Source organism: Dermochelys coriacea, chromosome 14, assembly GCF_009764565.3.
Source record: "Dermochelys coriacea isolate rDerCor1 chromosome 14, rDerCor1.pri.v4, whole genome shotgun sequence".
Taxonomy (NCBI): Eukaryota; Metazoa; Chordata; order Testudines; family Dermochelyidae; genus Dermochelys; species Dermochelys coriacea.
The window spans coordinates 2,335,303-2,355,350 of NC_050081.1; the positions used below are offsets into that span (position 1 = coordinate 2,335,303).

Below are 20,048 nucleotides of genomic sequence, written 5' to 3' on the forward strand. Positions count from 1 at the left end.
TCATGCAACTAGCCATGGGCGGGGGGGGGGGGAGGGAATAGTCTGACCCCCACAATACAGTCTGCTGCGGAGAGCAGCCTGGTTGTTGCTCCCATGCACACAAGCCTGCTGCACAGGGGCTGGGCTACAGCCCATTAGTCTGCACAGGGCTTTGCAGCCTCCAGCAGCTGGGGGACTGGGAAGTAGCCGTATCTGCTGGCAGACAGTAGGCCCTTTTCCCTAGGCAGATCTTCCTGTGGTGGGCTAAAGCCTTCGTTAAACCGTTTCTCTTGAGCTATTGCTCCACACTGATTGTGCAGCTGTAGTCCTGCTGAAGCTTTCCCAGTCTGATTTGCATAAAGCATGCCCATCGTGCTGGCATTTGTTTTCTCTATGGTGTGAGTCAGAAACCCTCTTCTGGAGGTAACTCAGCAGAGCCATAGGGAGGGCAGAAGATGCCAGAGGTAAAATCACCCTTTGCATCCTGTGATGCTCTCCAAGGGCCCTCGCACCTGGAAGGAAACGTCCCCTTTATTTCAGGGACGTTATTATTTAATATCTATACAGTGATAGGGCCCAATAGCCCCCCACTAAGATAAGGAATCTATTGTGCTAGGTGCGTTTCCGTGCCTATTAAAGCAAGGGTGTGAGAGTGTGGGCATGAGGAGTAGACATGGTGTGAGCGGGTGCCATGCATCCTCCAACAGCTGGGCCAATGCATCTCGCTCCTGCCCTGCTTCACCCCTGCTGGTCCAGGGCTTCTCTCCCACCTTCAGCTGTACCAATTCGCTTTGACCCTGACCTGCACTACAGTCCTCCCGCCCCCCCCACATCCTACATCCACACACAGCCTTTAACCCTGACCCACAGCGCTGCCTGCTATTCCATGGGGGGCAGGACATGGTCATTTTAATCAGAGCAGCATTTTCCTGCTGCTGGTAAGAGGTGCCTTTGTGTGTATATTTTTATTACTTTTTAAATTGTAGTGCCAAATAAATGTGCAGCTGCTGGTATCGTTTTCCTTCTCCTCAATGGAGGGTGGGCACAGACTCAGTAGGTTTATACCCCAGCAACTGAAACATTTGAGTGCAACTAATATGATGTTTCCCTTGGAAAGTCTTTGCTCTGAGAACCAGGGAGTGTCTTGGGGAGATGAAAAGGAGTACTTGTGGCACCTTGGAAACTAACGAATTTACTTGAGCATAAGCTTTTGTGAGCTACAGCTCACTTCATCAGATGCATGAGTGACTCTGATCACAGGACAGAATTAGCCACAAATTCTGCTAAATAAGAATAGCATTTCCTTTGCAAAGATGTAAAGTGCTTTCACTAATAATGGGGTTGAGCAGCCTGTGCTTGGAGCAGATAGATATATATATTTTAATGAAAAGTATGAAATGTATGTTAGCAAGTATTGAATTGTCGGGCATGTGACATTGGAGGGGAGGATGTTGGTATCCTGGGATATCAATCTATGTGTGTTCTTATACCACACTCCTCATTGTAGTATATGAAGAATTTCAAGCAGTGTGTTAGCAATGTGACTAAAGCTCTGCCACAGGGTATTTGTTCTCTCCTCCTCTCCCCAAGGGGGAGAAGCCTGTGGAGTGTCTTGTTTTGGTGGTGGTGGGGGGGGGGTTAAATATACCCGTTGCTATGTGCCTATGTTAGAGAAAGCAAGGTCAAAGAAATGAGCCTTGCCTGTGGAGTAGAAGGTGCTGACGTTTGTGATGGCTCTTAGTTCCTGGGTACATTTTGTTCTGCAACCTCAAACCAGCCCCAGAGAGGGTTAACACATCTATCATAATAGGGGGAGTGTGCATATGATCTCAGATGTCCTGACATGACAGTGGCTCCCTGTACAATGCCAAGCCCTTTCACTGGACTTTGAGGGTGCTCATGTAAATTCCCCCAAAATCTAGGGAGAACCTGAGGAACTTGGGATGTGCCCAGAATAAGCAGGACACAACAAAGATGGGGACTGGGAATCCATGTGCCCCAGGCTGTGTTTTCTCTTCTCTGTCCCTTCTGCATCCTCTGCTTCCTTCCTGGATCCTTGTCATTTCCCGGCTGTAACTTCTTGCCCCACGTTAGTCCCCAGCCACCTGCTCAAAGAGTCTTGGATAAGACTCCATTGACAAACCCTCAGCACCATCTCTTTAATCAACTGGAAAAGTCACTACTGAGTGACGTGTCTCGCTTCCTGCTCTCCCCTGGGGGCTGAGCAAATTACCCTGAAACAGGTTTGATATACTGTATCTCTGTACCTCTGCTACTGGAGGATTCTTAAGGCTGCCCATTCCAAGGGTACCAAATGCTAGTGTCTGCATCTGTTCCAGCCATGGCTGGCTGCGCATGCTTCAGGCCTTATTGCCTCTTGTAGAATGATCCTCAGGCTAGACATATAGTCTGGTTCCCCTAGAACAAAATCAAGCCAGCAATCCAGTTTGAGGCACCCTCCCCCCACTTCAAGGATTTTTTTTTCTTTTTACTTGACACAACCCTAGAAGAAACAGGGTAGATCAACGTATCAAATCCTCCTGGGGATAAAAGGCTTTTATGGCAGGTTCACATGCTCTGGATGGATGAGAGCTGCTTCCAAAGGAAGCAGTTTCCCTGACAACTAGAAGGCAGAAGGACATGAGGGAGATGGAAGCTAAATGTTTAGGGATGTCCTTCACAGAGACTGTAAAGTGGATGTAGATACAGCTTCTCCCAAGCCCTGCCACCTGGGATGGAGCAGGCTGCAGCTCGGCAGCGCCCCAGGGTGCTCTGCAACACCAGAGAAACTTGGGACTATGATCTTGCTACCAAACTCTGGGACCCTAGATCTTGATACCTGACCTACCTTTCCCTCACTCATGCCCCCACCTTTGCCTCTTTTGTTCCTGTCTTACTGAGATGGGATTGTTAGGACATTCAGGTTGGGCACTCGCACCTTTGCCCTAGCTTTGAAATCTTCTTTCTCCCTCCATTCCAGCTGAGGTCTGGCTGGGACTGCCTTACACGGCTGCGACTCCTCACTCAGCCAGAGCATTTCCTGCTGACCAATATGAGGCATGTCTCCAGCAGGAGCTGCGGGTGTTCAACCAAAGCATGCACTGCCCCTGACTGAACAGGAAGTGAAGTTCTGGTCTCTCCAGTGGTAGTGTAGAGCACTGGCTAGCATTGAGACTCAGGAGAGATGTTTCTCCGGTTTTCCTTCACAGCTGGAGAGGAAGGGGCTTGGAATTGCAGATGCTTCTGAGGCCCAGCTGTAGTCAGTAAACAGTTCTTGGTTTTTAAGAATCTAAGGTGGATGTGTAAACAGTAGGGCTGCCAAGCAGTTAAAAAATTAATCGTGATTAATTGCACTGTTAAACAATAATAGAATACCATTTATTTGAATAGTTTTGGATGATTTCTACATTTTCAAATCTATTGATTTCAATTACAACACAGAATACAAAGTGTACAGTGCTCACTTTATATTTGATTAAATATTTGCACTGTAAAAATAAAAGAAATAGTATTTTTCAATTCACCTCATACAAGTACTGTAGTACAATCTCTCTATCATGAAAGTGTAACCTACAAATGTAGAATTATGTTCAAAAAACCCCTGCATTTAAAAACAAAAACAATGTAAAACTTTAGAGCCTACAAGTCCACTCAGTCCTACTTCTTCTTCAGCCAATCACTCAGACAAACAAGTTTGGTTACAATTTTCAGGAGATAACGCTGCCCTGCTTCTTGTTTACAATGTCACCTGAAAGTGAGAACAGGCGTTCACATGGCATTGTTGTAGCCAGCATTGCAAGATAATTACATGCCAGATGCACTAAAGATTCATATGTTCCTTAATGCGTCAACCAACATTCCAGAGGACTGGACAATTTGGCTGCAAATTGTAACCAAACTTGTTTGTCTGACAACTGGCCAAACAAGAAGTAGGACTGAGTGGACTTGTAGGCTCTAAAGTTTTACATTGTGTTTATTTTTGAGTGCAGTTTATATAACAAAAAAATCTACATTTGTAAGTTATACTTTCAGGACAAAGAGATTGCACTTCACTACTTGTACAAGGTGAATTGAAAAATACTATTTCTTTTGTTTATCATTTTTACAGAGCAAATATTTGTAATAAAAATAAAGTGAGCACTGTACTCTTTGTATTTTGTGTTGTAATAGAAATCAATATATCTGAAAAATGGAGAAAAACATCCAAAATATTTAATAAATTTCAATTGGTATTCTATTGTTTAACAGTGTGATTAATCACCATTCTTTTTTTTTTTTTGAGTTAATCGCATGAGTTAACTGCAATTAATCGACAGACCTAGTAATCAGTGGTCATTTCTAGCAATTATCGACCAAAAATATAACCTGCCTTTTGATGGGCAAAACTATGTCAGGAAGTGACATGCATGCAATACACACATCACTGCTGCCAGTGTTTATTGACAGAAGAAATGAGAATGGTCATCTCTGCCGTCGGAGCCAAATACAAAATCCACCTCAAGTTTTCCCTCAGTGGTGATGCACTGTCACTCTCACTTTCATAACCCATATTTTAATGAGCAAACAAATACGCACCAAACCTGGCTCTTGCTGGCAGGGAAGGAAGGAAGATATTTTAGTCTTTTTACTTTTGGGAGACACTCAAATCCTATGTTGACTGGGAACAGGTGAGTGCTGAGAAACAATGATGGCCCTGTGGGAAGCTAACAGCCATCAGACATGACAATATGTGGTCTGTCACCATGTTCCCTCTCACAGATAGGTCAGTCCAGTCAAGGGAAATGGAGGAGGTTCAACTTTGAACATGAATCTTACTCTTGGTGGGGAAAACCCAGAGGAAAATTTCTATGGCTTTGCACCATGACATTGTTGCCTGACATGGAGAAAGATTTGAAAGAATGGAACTCTCTCCTACTCTCGTGTACAGCTTCAGAGAAGATGTTTCACCTAGGTCCCTTCTGCCCATCTCTACTGTCTGAGCATGTGGAATTTAGAGCTTCCAGGGCCCATTGAGAAGTGTGAAGATAACCCGCTTGTTTTGGCCAAAATCCCATTCCTCACTAAAACACAGTCTAATGTCCCAGGCAATAATAGGTGAGCACACCAGGGCTTCTACATTTGCCAACACAGACAGTAAGAATGGCTATACTGGGTCAGATGAATAATCCATCTAACTCTGTATCCTATCCTCCAACAATGGCCAGTGCCCGATGCTTCAGAAGGAATGAACAGAACAGGACCATTCTTGAGGGATCTATTGTCCAGTCCCAGCTTCTGGCAGTCAGAGGTTTAGGGACACCCAGAGCATGAGGTTACACCCCTGACCATCTTGGCTAATAGCTATTGATGGACCTATCCTCCATAAACTTATCTAATTGTTTTTTTAACCCTGTTATACTTTTGGACTTTACAACATCCCCTGGCAATGAGTTCCACAGGATGACTGGACGTTGCATGAAGATGTACTTCCTTATATTTGTTTCAAATCTGCTGCCTGTTAATTTAATTTGGTGACCTCTGGTTCTTGTGTTATGTGAAGGGTAAATAACCAGATTGGGACTGTTCAGCCTTGAAAAGAGACAACTAAGGGGGATATGACAGAGGTTTATAAAATCATAAATACTGTGGAGAAAATAATGTTAATCTCTCCTCATATGGGAGCAATTCCATACCTCTAATTAATTTTGTTCGCCTTCTCCAGTTCTAATATTCATTTTTGAGATGGGGGTGACTGGAACTGTGTACAGTATTTAAGGTGTGGGCACGCCAGAGGTTTATGTAATGGCATTATGATATTTTCTGTCTTACTAGCTATCTCTCTTTTCTAATGGTTCCCAACGTTCTTTTGGCTTTTTTGACTGCTGCTGCCCATTGGATAGTTCTTTGAAAACAGTTGCTCATGATGACTCCAAGATATTGTTCTTGAGTGATAAACAATAATTTAGATCCCATCATTTGTATAGTTGGGAATGTGTTTTTTCCATGGGCACTACTTTGCACTTATCAACACAGAATGTCATCTGCCATTTTGTTGCCTAGTCACCCAGTTTAGCGAGATCTCTTTGTAACCCAATGGCCTGTGATGGGATGTTAGATGGGGTGGGATCTGAGTTACTACAGAGAATTCTTTCCTGGGTATCTGGCTGGTGAATCTTGCCCATATGCTCAGGGTTTAGCTGATCGCCATATTTGGGGTCGGGAAGGAATTTTCCTCCAGGACAGATTGGAAGACACCCTGGATGTTTTTCGCCTTCCTCTGTAGCAGGGGGCACAAGTCACTTGATGGAGGATTCTCTGCTCCTTGAAGTCTTTAAACCACGATTTGAGGACTTCAGTAGCTCAGACATAGGTGAGAGGTTTTTTGCAGGAGTGGGTGGGTGAGATTCTGTGGCCTGCGTTGTGCAGGAAGCCAGACTAGATGATCATAATGGTCCCTTCTGACCTTAATATCTATGAAACCTTTCACAGTCAGCTTTGGACTTAAGCATCTTGAGTAATTTTGTATCATCTTCAAACTTTGCTACCTCACTGTTTACTCCTTGTTCCAGATTATTTATGAATATATTTAACAGTACTGGGCCCAGTACAGACCCTTGGGGGTCCTTGCTATTTATATCTCTCCATTCTGAAAACTGACCATTGATTCCTACCCTTTGTTTCCCATCTTTTAACTAGTTACTGATCCAGGAGATGACTTTCCCTCTTGTCCCATGATTGATTAGTTTGCTAAGAAGGTTTGGTGTCAAAGGCTTCTGAAAGGCCAAGTATGCTGTATCAGCTGGCTCACCTTTGTCCACCTGCTTGTTGACTCCCCCAAAGACTTCTAATAGACTGGTGGGTGGATGGTTTTTTTTTCTTTTTACAAAAGCTGTGATGACTCTTCCCCAATGCATCATGTTTGTCTGTCTGTCTGATACTTCTGTTCTTTACTATAATTTCAACCAATGTGTCTAGTATTGAAGTCAGGCAGGCAGGCTTTGCTGGTCTGCAACTGCAAGGATGCCTCTGGAGCCTTTTAAAAAAATCAGCCACTGTGTTCCCAAGAGCATGAAAGGCCTTGTGATCACTTGAGCATGAAGGGAGAGACACAGATCCAGTGTTACAGGCATTTAATACAGGAACATACCATTTTATACACCTCACTGTACAAAACATAGCATCATGAACTAATGGTATAAGATGCAACAGGACTTTACTGTGAATGCTCTGTATCTTATAGGAGGGTGGGGTGGATTTTTTTTTGGTGACTGGGATTCTTCAGATTCAATTCTAACAAAAGTTTTTGAGTGATTTTTATGTGGTCTAGCCCACCCCCCTGTTCTCTCCAATCCCTTTCCCCACACTCAGGTGGCTTGTTTCCTGGGGCTCACTGATGCAATGCTCTAAGTGTTGAGCCACTTGTGAAACCTAAGGTACAAGAAAAAGGTCAAATGTGGCCTGTACTAGATGATCTTAGTGGAAAGGCCTGGCAGCAGGGAGGGAGTTTAAATCTCAGGTTAGCTTAGGCTTCAAGGAGCCTTGGACAGAAATTCCTCTAAAATAACAAGCCAGCCCTGCCCGTCACCCCAGTAAGAAACTTGGCAAGTGGCTAGTCAGGAAAGTCCACAGAACATTTGAAAGAGAGCCCAGTGTCTTTCTTCACTCTTTATTGTGTAAAAATAAACTCAACAATTCATGTAATTTCAGCAATAAAATGAAAAAGCATGAATACCAGTAGAAACAGTGCATTTCCAGAACTGCTGATGTGGATAGTGGCTGTGTGATATATTTTAAACCCTTTCAAACCCAAAAGGCTGATAGCAAGTCATAGGAAAAATGTACAGCTTTGGTTAGCAAAATAATGACAAATTAAGATTATTTATTTTCTACCATTCTGTACAGTATATACATTATATCAATATCACACATTTTAGCAAATCAGATACAATTGGGACTGTGGATTTATTTTTTTCCAATTATCAGTTTTTCCCCTCAGCAAATTGTGCTTCAGCTGCTGTGAGCTGAAGTCAACAGATTCCAGTAAATAGCTCAACAAACTGAGCTTACAATGTTTGGGGTTTTTTAAGAGCACAGTTAAAATACGCTGCCCTGAGCCACGTTTTAGTATCAAGGTAACTTGATTTGTTTGGTTTCAGAGGAGCAGCCATGTTAGTCTGTATCTGCAAAAAGAACAGGAGGATTTGTGGCACCTTAGAGACTACCACATTTATTTGAGCATAAGCTTTCATGAGCTACAGCTCACTTCACCGGATGCATTTGGTGGAAAATACAGTGAGGAGATTTTATTTTCCACTGAATGCATGCGGTGAAGTGAGCTGTAGCTCATGAAAGCTTATGCTCAAATAAATGTGGTAGTCTCTAAGGTGCCACAAGTCCTCCTGTTCTTTTTGGTTTGTTGGGTGGATAGTGATGTCTCTGCAGAGAAATGCTGAGTTTGAAAATGGCTGGTCATGTGACCAGCTCTCTCAGGGCTTGACGAGGATCAGCCCTGGAGCTCAGCATCAACCTTGAACCGCCTGGTCCATGACCGTCCAGGTGGCATCTTTATTTGCCCTATCTTTGGAGTTTGTCATAAGAGCTGGTTCAGCCTCCTGTGAATTCTCTCTGCCTCACCCCACCCTACCACTGGAGATGGGGTTCAGAAGTGGGCTGGGGGTGATCTCTTACAGACCAGGAGTTTTAAAAGGAAACCATACAAAAATGTATCTATAATTTCAAAATAAGCTTTTCTTTATCATTTCCCCCCTTCCCCCCCCAAAGTCTTAAAGTATTTTTCAGGGACGATCAGTTAATTTTATATTATTTTATTTTTTCTCCTTCATAAAAATACCTTTTATTGGTAATAAACTTCCTTTTACAATAAGATAAAGAGTACCCCGTGTTATCAAAAGCAGAAAGGCTGAAGACTGAAAGGGTAGCTAAACTTTCAAGGGACGGTAAAGGCTATTTGACAGCTGTCACACTTCGGCTGCCTGTGGAGGCAAACCAGACGCTGCTTCTGCAGCGCTTTGTATTTTATAAAAGGACGTTACCTGAGAGAGGCATGGTTCAGTCAGTGCCCCAGGGAAGAGCAGGGGCACGGAGGAATGGACTCGATGCGGGATCTTCGTCCTCTCTCCCTTCTTTAAAGTGGTCGGGAATGGGGGGCGCCTAAGGAAGGAAAGGGCCGGGGCAGCCTGGTGCTGGATGGCAGCTCCCAGGGAGCCCGAGCTCTGGATGGAGGCAGCCGCGGTGCTCAAGGGATAGCGCCGGGAGGAGCCGGGGTGCTGAAGGTACCGCTGCCACCCTCCGCTGGGAACGTGCCCCCCAGGCCATCCTAGGGCATGAACATCGCTCGGGCAACCCGCCCCCAGCAGGCCAGACGAGGCTAGGCCACCGAGACGTTAGCACCCCCAGCTCCCCGCGCCGCCGTCTCTGCAGGAACCCAGGGGTGCCGCAACCCGGGGGGGGGCTGGGACGGCCCCCTAGAAGATTCCGTAAACAGCCCCTCCTTTGTAACGCGTTCCAGTAAACGTGGGACAAGAGCCACTGGGCTCGGACCCAGGCGAGAGCTGACCCGCCTCCCCCCTGGCTGGAGAGGGGTAGCCGCTGAACAGCGGGACCCGGCACGGCCCCGGCCGGAGGCTCCGGGTCGCTGCCCACCAGCCATGAGGCCGCCCGTGTCTGGGAAGAAGTGCCCGATGCTGGGGGGAGCAGCTGCCCAGCGGAGGCTACTTACCCCCGCAAGAAGCGGGGAGACAGTGGGATGTGCCCCGTCCCTTTCCCCACAGACCCGTACCCCCTTCTAGCAGGGAAATCCCTTCCAGTCCTTTACGCCCACAATCCAGCCCCGCCTGTCAGCGGGCACCTGCCAGCGCCTGATCCGAACTCGGGCCCCTGGAGTGGCCCGAGGATTCAAACCTCCGGCTTTGCCCCCACCCTCTTAGCCCCTCCTTAGCCCGTCGGGTCTCTGGCTCCTGCGGGTGGGCGCTTGCGGGCCGAAGACGAGGCCTCAGCTGAGCTGAGTGTAAATCACAGGCCAGCGACCCAGCAGGGCCCCCAGGATGCGCCGGCCCCAGCAAGTCGGAGCCGGAGCAGGATCCTACATGGCTCCCTGGGGGTTCTCCTGGCCACCCCCATTCCCTGGGCAGCAGGGCAGGGCTGTTACTGACGCAGAACACTGAAGGGCGGAGGGGGGGTCAGACTGGAGAAGGAAGGAGCCTCGGAGGGGTTCGGAAACAAAGCAGGTCCCCCTGCCCCGCGAGGAAAGGGGGTCTGAGCTCTGCCCGGGTTTGCGGCTCGCTTCCTAGCCCAATGAGGGAAGGAGGAGGGGAGGAGGCTCTTCCTCCTCCGATGCTCCTGCAGAGCCCGTCCAAGTACAAAGGAGTCACGCCCTGGCACTGAAAGACGAAAGGAGCCGCCCCCCTCCCCACTCAAAAGTAAGCGGGGATCGGAGGCTCCTGAGTCAGCCCCGCACACCCCTAAGCAACGCCAGACCCGCCTAGTGCGCTGACCCACTGCCAAGGTGCTCAGCGCTGGGGGCAAGAACTCAGCGGCCCCCCATTCTCGGGGCACACAGCCTAGTGCGGACACGGCCCCCGCTCGGCCACCCGGGAACGAGCCGCGGCGGGAGAGCCCCGAGGAGCTCGCCGGCCGGAACGAGTAGGCAGAGGACGGCAGCTGGGCGCAGGAGCTGCAGCCGCCCAAGGCACGCAGGCTTCGAAGGACGTTGGCAAGAGAGAAACGAGCCGGTTCGGGGGAGCTGGAAGCGGGGACGCCGCCCTCCAGGGAAAGGGCCAGGCCGACGGACCCAAGCCTCTCACCGGCTTGTCAGGCGCCGTCCGGTGCCCTTGGACCGGGCCGCGCCCGCGCTGGCAAGGCGGGCGCCCTGTCGCTTGGCTGGGTTTGCTTTTGCACGGAGAGGCGGGGGGCGGGGGGGACTTTAGTCCTGAATTCATGCCGGGGAGGGCGCTGCGCTCCAGCCACCCGCCGCTAGTTGAGCTGGCGGCAAGCTTCGAAAGTCCACTTGGTGGCCCCCCCGTAGATGTCGATGTTGGTCTCGGACCAGGCGATGACGTTGCCGGCGGGGGCTTTGGAGCTGCACGTGGCCAGGTGGTAGATCTCCCCGGGGCTGAGCTTCCGGTCCCAGATGTTGAAATGGGCCAGTTCGCCCACGAACGCCTGGGTGGCGTCAAACCCCCCGCCCAGGGTGTCCTTCGGGGAAATCACAGGGCGGGTCACAGGGGCCCTGGAGGGAGCGGGCTTCGCGCCTCTGCTGCCCGCCAGCGCTTGGCTCGGAGTCGCCTCGGGGCTCCTGCGCCCAGCCGCAGCTGGCCACCGCTCCCAGCTGGGGAACCGGCACGGGGCAGCCTGGCTCTCCCAAGGCCCGGGGATCAGGGCGAGCCCCCGCCGAGTCAGGCTCCCCGCCATCCCTAAGGGGGAACCAGCCGCCTGCCTCGGGCCCCTTCTGCAGCTCCCCGCGCCGCACTGTTCCCGCAGCCTTTGCGGCGGGGGAGCAGCCACTGCCCCCCCCAACCGCAAAGTCTGCCCGGGCGCCCGGCGGCTGTGCGTGTGGCAGGCAGTGAGCACCCCACCCACCCTGGCACACTATCTCCCCGGTGTGTGTGTGTGTGTGTGTGTGTGTGTGTGTGTGTGTGTGTGAGAGAGAGAGAGACACTGCAGAGGAGCTGGAACAGTTTTTACATTGGGGGTTCTGAGAGCCATTGTACCAAACTGTAAAGCCTGGATATGATGGAAACTACCTCAAGCCAGGGGTGCGGCAGGATCCCCCGCACCCCTAGTTCTAGCTCCTGGAGGGACCCTGTCTGTGCTAGAGAGAAATGTAATCGCCTCTGCCAGTGTGTGCGTGTGAGAGATTGTATCCCCTCTGCGGTGTGCCTGTGTGTGAGAGAGAGATAATCTCGCTCCTCGCCCTTGGATCACTCCCCCTCTTCCAGCCCTGACCTGCAGCCTCCCCGCCCCCTGTGCAGCCGGCCCCTGCTGCCTGCGCTGGTGGCACCTTACCTGCTCCTGGCCCAGGACCAGGACCCCCTGCGGTTTGATGGGGTGATAGGGAGCCAGGTTCTCTCCGTGGCCCCCCTGCGTGCCGTCTTGGTAGGCCTCCCACACACCGTCCCGCGTGGTCCAGGTGATGCAGATATGGTGCCACTTCCCATCGTTAATGACGAACGGGAGCTTAGCGACCTGTGGTTGCGGGAGGGAGGGAAGAGAAGGGGGAGGTGACTGCAGCCCCGGGGCCGCCTAGCTTAGAGAGGCCCCTAGGTCGGCCCGAGCTTGCCCCCATCTCGGAGTTGATAAGGACTGAGCCGAGTCTGCTGCGGCGCAGAGACCCCTATAGCCCGGAGAGAGGGGGCCGCGTTGGGACCTGCCCCTGCTCCCAGTAGGTCAATGGCGAAGCTGCCACGGAGCCCAAGTGGCGCGGGACCGGGCCCATTCTGCAAACTGACTTGGGCGGGGAGCTGGACTCCGTCGGCTGAAAGAGACCCAAGCTTTGGCGTAGAGCGGGTCGTATCCCGTGCTATGGGTAAAGGGGGCTTGGTTTGTCTGTCCTGGGCCTCGTGGGGCCCGGCTCCCCACCGCCCTGCCTCGGGCAGTCACTCTCACCAGTGCAAGGGGGGCGGCGGAGACCCCAAGCGCGGGGGGCGGAGCGGAGAGCCCGGGGCTCTGCAGGGGCTCGGGGGTCCAACCTACCTTGTCGTTAATGAGGATCTCCATGGGGTTGTTGCCCCACTCGATGAGCACCAGCTCGTTGGCCTGGCCGGGCACCGCGTAGGAGAAGGGTGTCCCCACCCCCGGCGAGGCGTTGGACTTGATCCACATGCATACGGAGAAGGCGTACATCTCGGGCAGGCTTTTCTTCACCTTCGCGTACATGTAGTTGGTCCGCAGCGGGAAGGTCAGCTGGAACTTGTCGGCCGGCCGGCTGTCTTTCTGCCCTGCCCAGAGAGAAAGGGGGAGCGGTTTGCTCTCCGCGTGGGGGGCTGGGCAATGCGGGGTCTCTGCGCGGAGCAAGAGCGGGGCCCTGTAGCGAGACAGCTGGGCTGGGCTGCCCCGTGTTCAGGACCAAGGCTAGCGGCGCCAGTGGCTCCGGCTTTGGCTACTCTACAAGCCCTTCGTTTCCTCCCCATCACCCGCATCGTCCTTCCCCCCAGTTATGTAAGAACCCTAAGATGGCACTGTCCCAAGCCCGCCAGCCGCTGATGCGCTCTATGCGGGCCATAGGAACCGCGCTCGGGGGACTGGGGTCCCCGCTCCCCCTCTTGCAGCCTGCTTCCATTTGCGCCATAGAGCCAGAGGGACCGGCCAGAATCAATATTCCGGGCAGGGCCCCAAGGCGCAGTAAGGCGGGACGGGCGCAATCCCGCACCTTGCTGAAGGCCCTGCTCAGAGGGCGCCTCGCACAGGGACACACCCGCCCCTAGGTCACCTAGCGGAGAGCCCTGCAGAGGCGCGGGAACCCAACGCGTCCAATACCCGCCACGGTTGGGCCGGAAGCGCAGGGGTTTCTATGGGCCAGTTGCGTGGCTTCCTGGGGCAGATGTTCAGGGTCCAGAACAGGGCGGGCTTAGGGCGCTTCCGACTTTACAGGCAGCTTCCCGCATCCCTGGTGAGCAGAGCAGGACCCACGTCCCCGGCCGCCAGGTCCCGCCAAGGGACAAAGCAATAGATACGGGGTTTAAAAACGGGCCACTGTTCGGAAAGAGGAACTTCAATCCGGCGTCTATGGGCGGGGGGGGGGGGGGGAAGGGGGTAACCGGGAGGATGGGCGAGGGGGTGATGTTTTTATCCCGTCCTGCGCTAGGGTTTGTGTTAGGGATGGTGCATTTAAAACCCACCATGTCAATTGCAGTCTGAGCCTTTACCTTTCTCCAAGTCACTGATCCTCTGGTGCAGGGAAGTTAACGTGCTCTCTATTTTGCTCCTTTCCTCGGACTCGTTCTTTGGATTTAACTTTCCTTCCTCCAGGCTATTCACTCTGGACAGAACTTGCTTCTCCAAGTCATCGATTTTAGTTTGAAGTATATCCTTCAGGTGGTTGGTCTGGCCTGACGAATTGATCCTACTAAACTGCTATGGGGAGCAAAGATATTAAGTGGGTTGTTACAAACCAAATTAACACCATGCGGTATTTACCCGGGACAAGCTCCGGCGCTCGCTAGCTGAGAGTTAAATTCATTTAGCCCAGACCACACAGGCGGCCTCGCTTAATTAAACTGAAGCCAACACAGCTGCCGTAGTCACGTTTTGGGCTGTGCTTTACCGAGCTGCATTTGCCCCGCAGACAGGACAACGGCGCCCCATTACAGGTGACCGCGGAGCTAAGTCGTGGCCGAGGTAGAGTCATAAATAAGATCGTCCCGCGCCCCTTCGTCTAGCTATACGGAATAACAGAAATTAAAGGTACCTCTAGGTTTTCTAGCCTTGTCTTAAGCGACTGCAAAGTTTGCCCAAGTTGGCTCAAGGTCTCAGCAGCGGGCGCCCGGGACAGATCCCCCATGGTGTTCTTGGACGAGCCGGTCTGTTTGCGGCTGGCTCCCCCGGCCGCTTTGGACTCGCTGGGGCCGGTCTCGGGCAGGCTCTGGCTCTCGCACCGGCCCAGTTTGGTGGTCAGCTCCCGGATGGTCTCCTTGTGGTTCATGATGGTCTCCTTTTGCTGGAGCACGGTCTCCCGGAGCTGCAGGACGGCGCTCTGCAGCTCCTCGCCGGTGCCGCTGCTGGCCAGGGAGGAGGCGCACAGGTCCACGTCCACCGGCACCGAGGTGCAGATGAAGCGCGTCTGGCCGAAGCTCTGGGCGCCTGCCCTCAGCCAGAGGACGGAGGCGAGGAAAAGGCTGCACGCGGCCCCCGCAGGCATGGCTGGGCCTGGCGCCGAGCTCGCCCCGACCCACGCCGCGCCCGGCCTCGGCTTCCACACGCGGGAGCTGTCCGGAGCGCTGGCGAGCGGCGGCGGGGCGCGGGCCCCTTTATAGACCGCGGGCGGGGCTCCGCCGCCACTGACGTCACCGCGGGGTGGAATCCCGCTTTAATTGCCGAGCGGGCGGCGCGCGCGGGGGAGGGGCCTGCCCGCTGGAGCTGGCGGGGCTCCCCCCCCTGCGGCAGGGCCCACGCACGGACACGCGCTCCCTAGGACAGGGCGGGGGGAGCCAGCGGGGGAGTGGGGTGTGTGTGGAGCCGGGGGGGTACACACGCAGTGGTGTGGTGGGGAACCAGCTTGCCGCGGGGGAAGGACAGTGGGGGGGGGTGTACGCACGCAGGGTGTGTGTGTGTGTAGCCGGGGGGGGTGTATGCACGCAGGTGTTGTGTGTGTGGGGTGTGGTGTGTGTGTGTGTAGCCGAGGGGGGTGTATGCACGCAGGGTGTGTGTGTGTGTAGCCGGGGGGGGTGTATGCACGCAGGGTGTGTGTGTGTGTAGCCGGGGGGGTGTATGCACGCAGGGTGTGTGTGTGTGTAGCCGGGGGGGGTGTATGCACGCAGGTGTGTGTGTGTGTGTAGCCGGGGGGGTGTATGCACGCAGGGTGTGGTGTGTAGCCGGGGGGGGGTGTATGCACGCAGGGTGTGTGTGTGTGTAGCCGGGGGGGGTGTATGCACGCAGGGTGTGTGTGTGTGTGTAGCCGGGGGGGGTGTATGCACGCAGGGTGTGTGTGTGTGTAGCCGGGGGGGGGTGTATGCACGCAGGGTGTGTGTGTGTGTGTAGCCGGGGGGGGTGTATGCACGCAGTGTGTGTGTGTGTGTAGCGGGGGGGGGTGTATGCAGCAGGGTGTGTGTGTGTGCGTGGTGTAGCGGGGGGGTGGGGTGCCTCTGGTGGGTGTGTGTGTGGTGGTGTGGTGCTAGGATGCCGGGGGAGTATTGAAGGTTGTGTGTGTGTGTGTGTGTAGCCGGGGGGTGTGTATGGACGCAGGGTGTGTGTGTGTGTGTGTGTGCGGAGCCGGGAGGAAGGTGTATGCACGCAGGGTGTGTGTGTGTGTAGCCGGGGGGGTGTATGCACGCAGGGTGTGTGTGTGTGTGTAGCCGGGGGGGTGTATGCACGCAGGGTGTGTGTGCGTGCGTGTGTGTGTGTAGCCGGGGGGGTGTATGCACGCAGGGGGTGTGTGTGTGTAGCCGGGGGGGTGTATGCACGCAGGGGGTGTGTGTATGCGGAGCCGGGGGGGGTGTATGCACGCGGGGGGGGTGTATGCGGAGCCGGGGGGGTGTACGTACGCAGAGCGTGGGTGTGTTTGTACACACACGCAGGGGGAGTGTGTGCAGCTAGGAGCGGGGTGCCGCGGGCTGCCATGCGGGACCCGACGCAGGCTCCTCTCCAGCACGCCAGCCCCTGGCATGTGCTTCTCCCTCGCCCCCCATCCCCGGCGGAAATTGAAGCCTGCCGGGGCCCAGGCTGCTAATCCGGCCTGCGGGGGCGGGCGTTGCCGGGGAGGGCCCGGAGCCGGGCTCCGCCGGGCAGCGAGCGGCGTTCCCAGGCTCGGAGTCACGGGGATGGAAGCTGAGAATCTGGAGGTTCCCGGGGGCTTGGCTCCCGGAGCAGCGCCTAGTCCGGCCTGCGTCCCGCGGATGGCAGGAGGTTCCCGGAAGCCCCCTCCCCCCGAAGTAAAACGCTCCGCTAGGCCATCAGCGTGAACAGTCGAGGGCAGAACCCGGGCCCTCTGCTGTGGGCTCAGGCCAGGCACAGCTGGGGGTCCCCGCTGCAGAGAAACGCCCGGGGGTGCCCAGCTGACAAGCTAGCTCTGCGCCACCCCCCACCCGCCCTGTGCAGTGTCTAGCACAATGGGGGGTGGGGGGAGCGGATCCCTGATAGAAGTTCGGGGCCCTCCCATAATCCCCAACATTAATAGTAATGATCATAATTCATAACAGGGTGTTCCCGGGCGAGTGGAGGTGTGACCAGGAAACACTGGGCACTGGCCATCAGCGACCGATGTAACAGTCCCTCCGGGACGCTGCCTGCTCTTTTGCCAGAGGCCAAATCAGCCTCCAGCTGGCACCAGAATCAGGGGAGCCAAAAGGTGGATTAGAGCCCCCCCCGCTCAACCCCAACCCACCCCAAGGTCCTGCCCTAAGCACAGGAGGTCTAGACTCGGGCATCTGGCCTTGTCCGTTTCAGGAATACAGGACTCACATTTGTAGCACAGTGATGTTGACACATAACTTGATTGTGGGTGTGAGAGAACGTTTTTACTGAAATGGGAAAACAAATGAACTGACAAAATTAAAGGCCTTCCTGAGGGTACTTGGTAGCCACAGTTACTCAGAGAAATTGCTGCCTTTTTATCTTCAGGACTTCAGTCAAGGCTGACTATTATTCAAGCCTTGAGAATTGAGGATGTGACATTTGTTTGTATTCATTCCCCACCATCCTACAAGGATGTCTCCTCCCTGCAGCTTAGAGCTTCTTTACCCAAGTACTCAGCCCTCATCTGGGAAAACCTACCTGCTGATTTCTTTACTCTCCTCTTTCTCTGAACTGCAGTATTACAGTCCCTGATTGTGCTCTTCTTTGAATGGAAGTTGTGAGATTTGCCTGGGAGCATTGGGGTGGTACAGGCTGTTGCAAGATAGAATAAGCTTCCTTATGGTCCATGGTACATATTGCCTTGTCTAATCTAGACGTGTTATTAATTTGTTTCCTGTCTCCAGTCACTAATAAAAGGTTATACCAGCTGGTGAGAATTGGAAAATTACAGAGGAATTTGTTAGGATGAATGCAGATCTATCTATCATGTTTTTATGATGCATCCATCACTGCAGTTTCCTCACACATTTATGGAAGCATATAAATAATCTGTATCTCTTTTCTCCATCCATTCTGCACTGTTGGTTCTCTTTGTTGCTTTGTTTGTTTCCTTTTATTATGGGCATCTGCAGCTGGGCAGAAAAGTGGGGTTTCCATTTCACTCTGGTGATCTTATGGTTCAATGTGCACATTCAGAATCTCCAGACGAGTCCTGCCCTGGGTGCTGGACAGGAAAATGGCTGGTGGTAGTTACCACTGATGACATCTGAGTTATTTTTTGCCCAGAGACCCTCTCTACATGCGTTTGAGCCAGCTCAGTGGTCAGCCACATTTCAGGCTTTTAGGCAACAGAACATTCAGGGCCAGAGTCTGCCCTGGTGTAAGATTCCACTGATTTAAGTGGAGTGAAGCCAAGGAGTGGACTGAATTTTGATTAGTGAAGTGGGTCAAGGGATGCAAGGACTTCCAGTCTGGGAACACTGTACTGCAGAGAAAGAGTGTTACGTAACTTCCCAACCCCTTCCTCATTTACCTCCCATTTAAGGCTGCTATCCAGGCCTAGTAAGATCTCTCCAGGAGCTGGAGTATAAAGGGACCCTTTCATGTTGTTCACAATAGAGTTTGCATGTGTGACAGTGTGAATCAGTTTGACAGAACTTCTGATGCAAGCATTTAATTAACTCTAGATGTCCCCTGTGAGTCTCATTACAAAAGACTGAAACATTAAAGGTTCCTTCTCAGAAATCATTCTTATCTGTCTCTATGCTTTCCTCTTAACTAAGCAATGTCCAGTGGATTTAATATGAAAGTTAGAGCCAAAGATTTGAGGTTCACCTCATGCACAAGGGAAAAAATACGATAGTTACTGTTCCTCAAGCAAATGGTTTATGCATTGCTCTCTTCAACATTTGGGGAGAAGGCATGGTCATTGGTATAAAGGCCTGGTGAATGCCTTGCTATATTCCATCAGGTTCTGTAACTTCAATGAAAAGCTAAGGAAAGTGACCAAGAACGTAAGAACAGTCATATTGGGTCAGTCCAAAGGTCCGTCTAGCCCAGTGTCCTATCGGCTGACAGTGGCCAATGCCAGGTGCCCCAGAGGGAATGAACAGAACAGGGAATCATCAAGTGATCCATCCCCTGTCGCCCATTCCCAGCTTCTGACAAACAGAGGCTAGGGACGCCATCCCCCACAAGGAGTGAGCAAATAACTGGTCACTGTCCCCTGAGCACTGCAATGCCTTTGTGTGGTAGCTTTGCCCTAACTCTTCTCCAAGGCTTTGCATTGGTACCTTTCACTAGTGCCACTTGAACTCTAATCATCAGAGGACATACACTGGTGCTTGCAGTTAACCTTCCTGAGTCTTCTAAACTGTTCCACAGGCACCATAAATGGTCACTGCTCACTTCTACCCCCTCCCGCACCCCAGCACTGCTCCTATGCACTGTCACCTCCCAGGCACTACAAAAATACAAAAATTATAATAATCATGGAGTCATAGGACTGGAAGGGAGGTTGTCTAGTCCAGTCCCCTGCGCTCATGGCAGGACTAAGTATTATCTAGACCATCCCTGACAGGTGTTTGTGTAACCTGCTCTTAAAAATCTCCAATGATAAAGATTCAACAACCTCCCTAGGCAATTTATTGATAGTCACTCTGACAGGAAGTTTTTCCTAATGTCCAACCTAAACCTCCCTTCCTGCAATTTAAGCCCATTGCTTCTTGTCCTGTCCTCAGAGGTTAAGAACAATTTTTCTCCCTTCTCCTTGTAACTACATTTTATGCACTTTAAAACTGTTATCATGTCCCCAATCCGTCTTCTCTTCTCCAGACTAAACAAACTCAGTTTTTTCAATCTTTCCTCATAGGACATGCTTTCTAGACCTTTAATCATTTTTGTTGCTCTTCTCTGGATTTGTCCACATCTTTCCTGAAATGTGGCTCCCAGAACTGGACACAATACTCTGGTTGAGGCCTAATCAGTGTGGAATAGAGTGAAATAATTACTTCTCATGTCTTAACTACAACACTCCTGTTAATACATGTCCCAGAATGATGTTCGCTTTTTTTGCAACAGCGTTACCTTGTTGGCTCATATTTAGCTTGTGATCCACTGACCGCCAGATCCCTTTCTGCAGTACTCCTTCCTAGGCAGTCATTTCCCATTTTGTATGTGTGCAACTGATTGTTCCTTCCTAAGTGCAGTACTTTGCATTTGTCCTGATTGAATTTCAACCTATATACTTCAGATCATTTCTCCAGTTTGTCCAGATCATTTTGAATTTTAATCCTACCCTTCAGAGCACTTGCAACCTCTTCCAGCTTGGTATCATCCACAAA

At 52.1% G+C, this 20,048-nt stretch overlaps 1 protein-coding gene across 2 annotated transcripts; it reads right to left on the reverse strand.

Annotated features, from left to right (window-relative positions):
• Positions 1-7,073: 7,073 nt before the first annotated feature.
• On the reverse strand, positions 7,074-14,968 carry NPTX1 (neuronal pentraxin 1). Of its 2 annotated transcripts, none has more exons than XM_038372191.2 (5): positions 14,384-14,968; positions 13,842-14,049; positions 12,670-12,914; positions 11,983-12,162; positions 7,074-11,172 (listed from the first exon to the last, which is right to left on the reverse strand). In XM_038372191.2, exons 1-5 carry the CDS (start codon positions 14,831-14,833, stop codon positions 10,951-10,953), a joined length of 1,305 nt encoding a protein of 434 aa, XP_038228119.1. In that variant the 5' UTR covers positions 14,834-14,968; the 3' UTR covers positions 7,074-10,950. The 2 variants fall into 2 exon arrangements, with proteins under 2 accessions (XP_038228119.1, XP_038228120.1); XM_038372192.2 differs by having other exon boundaries at positions 10,881-11,172; positions 13,842-14,046; positions 14,384-14,911.
• Between the last annotated feature and the right edge of the window lie 5,080 nt (positions 14,969-20,048).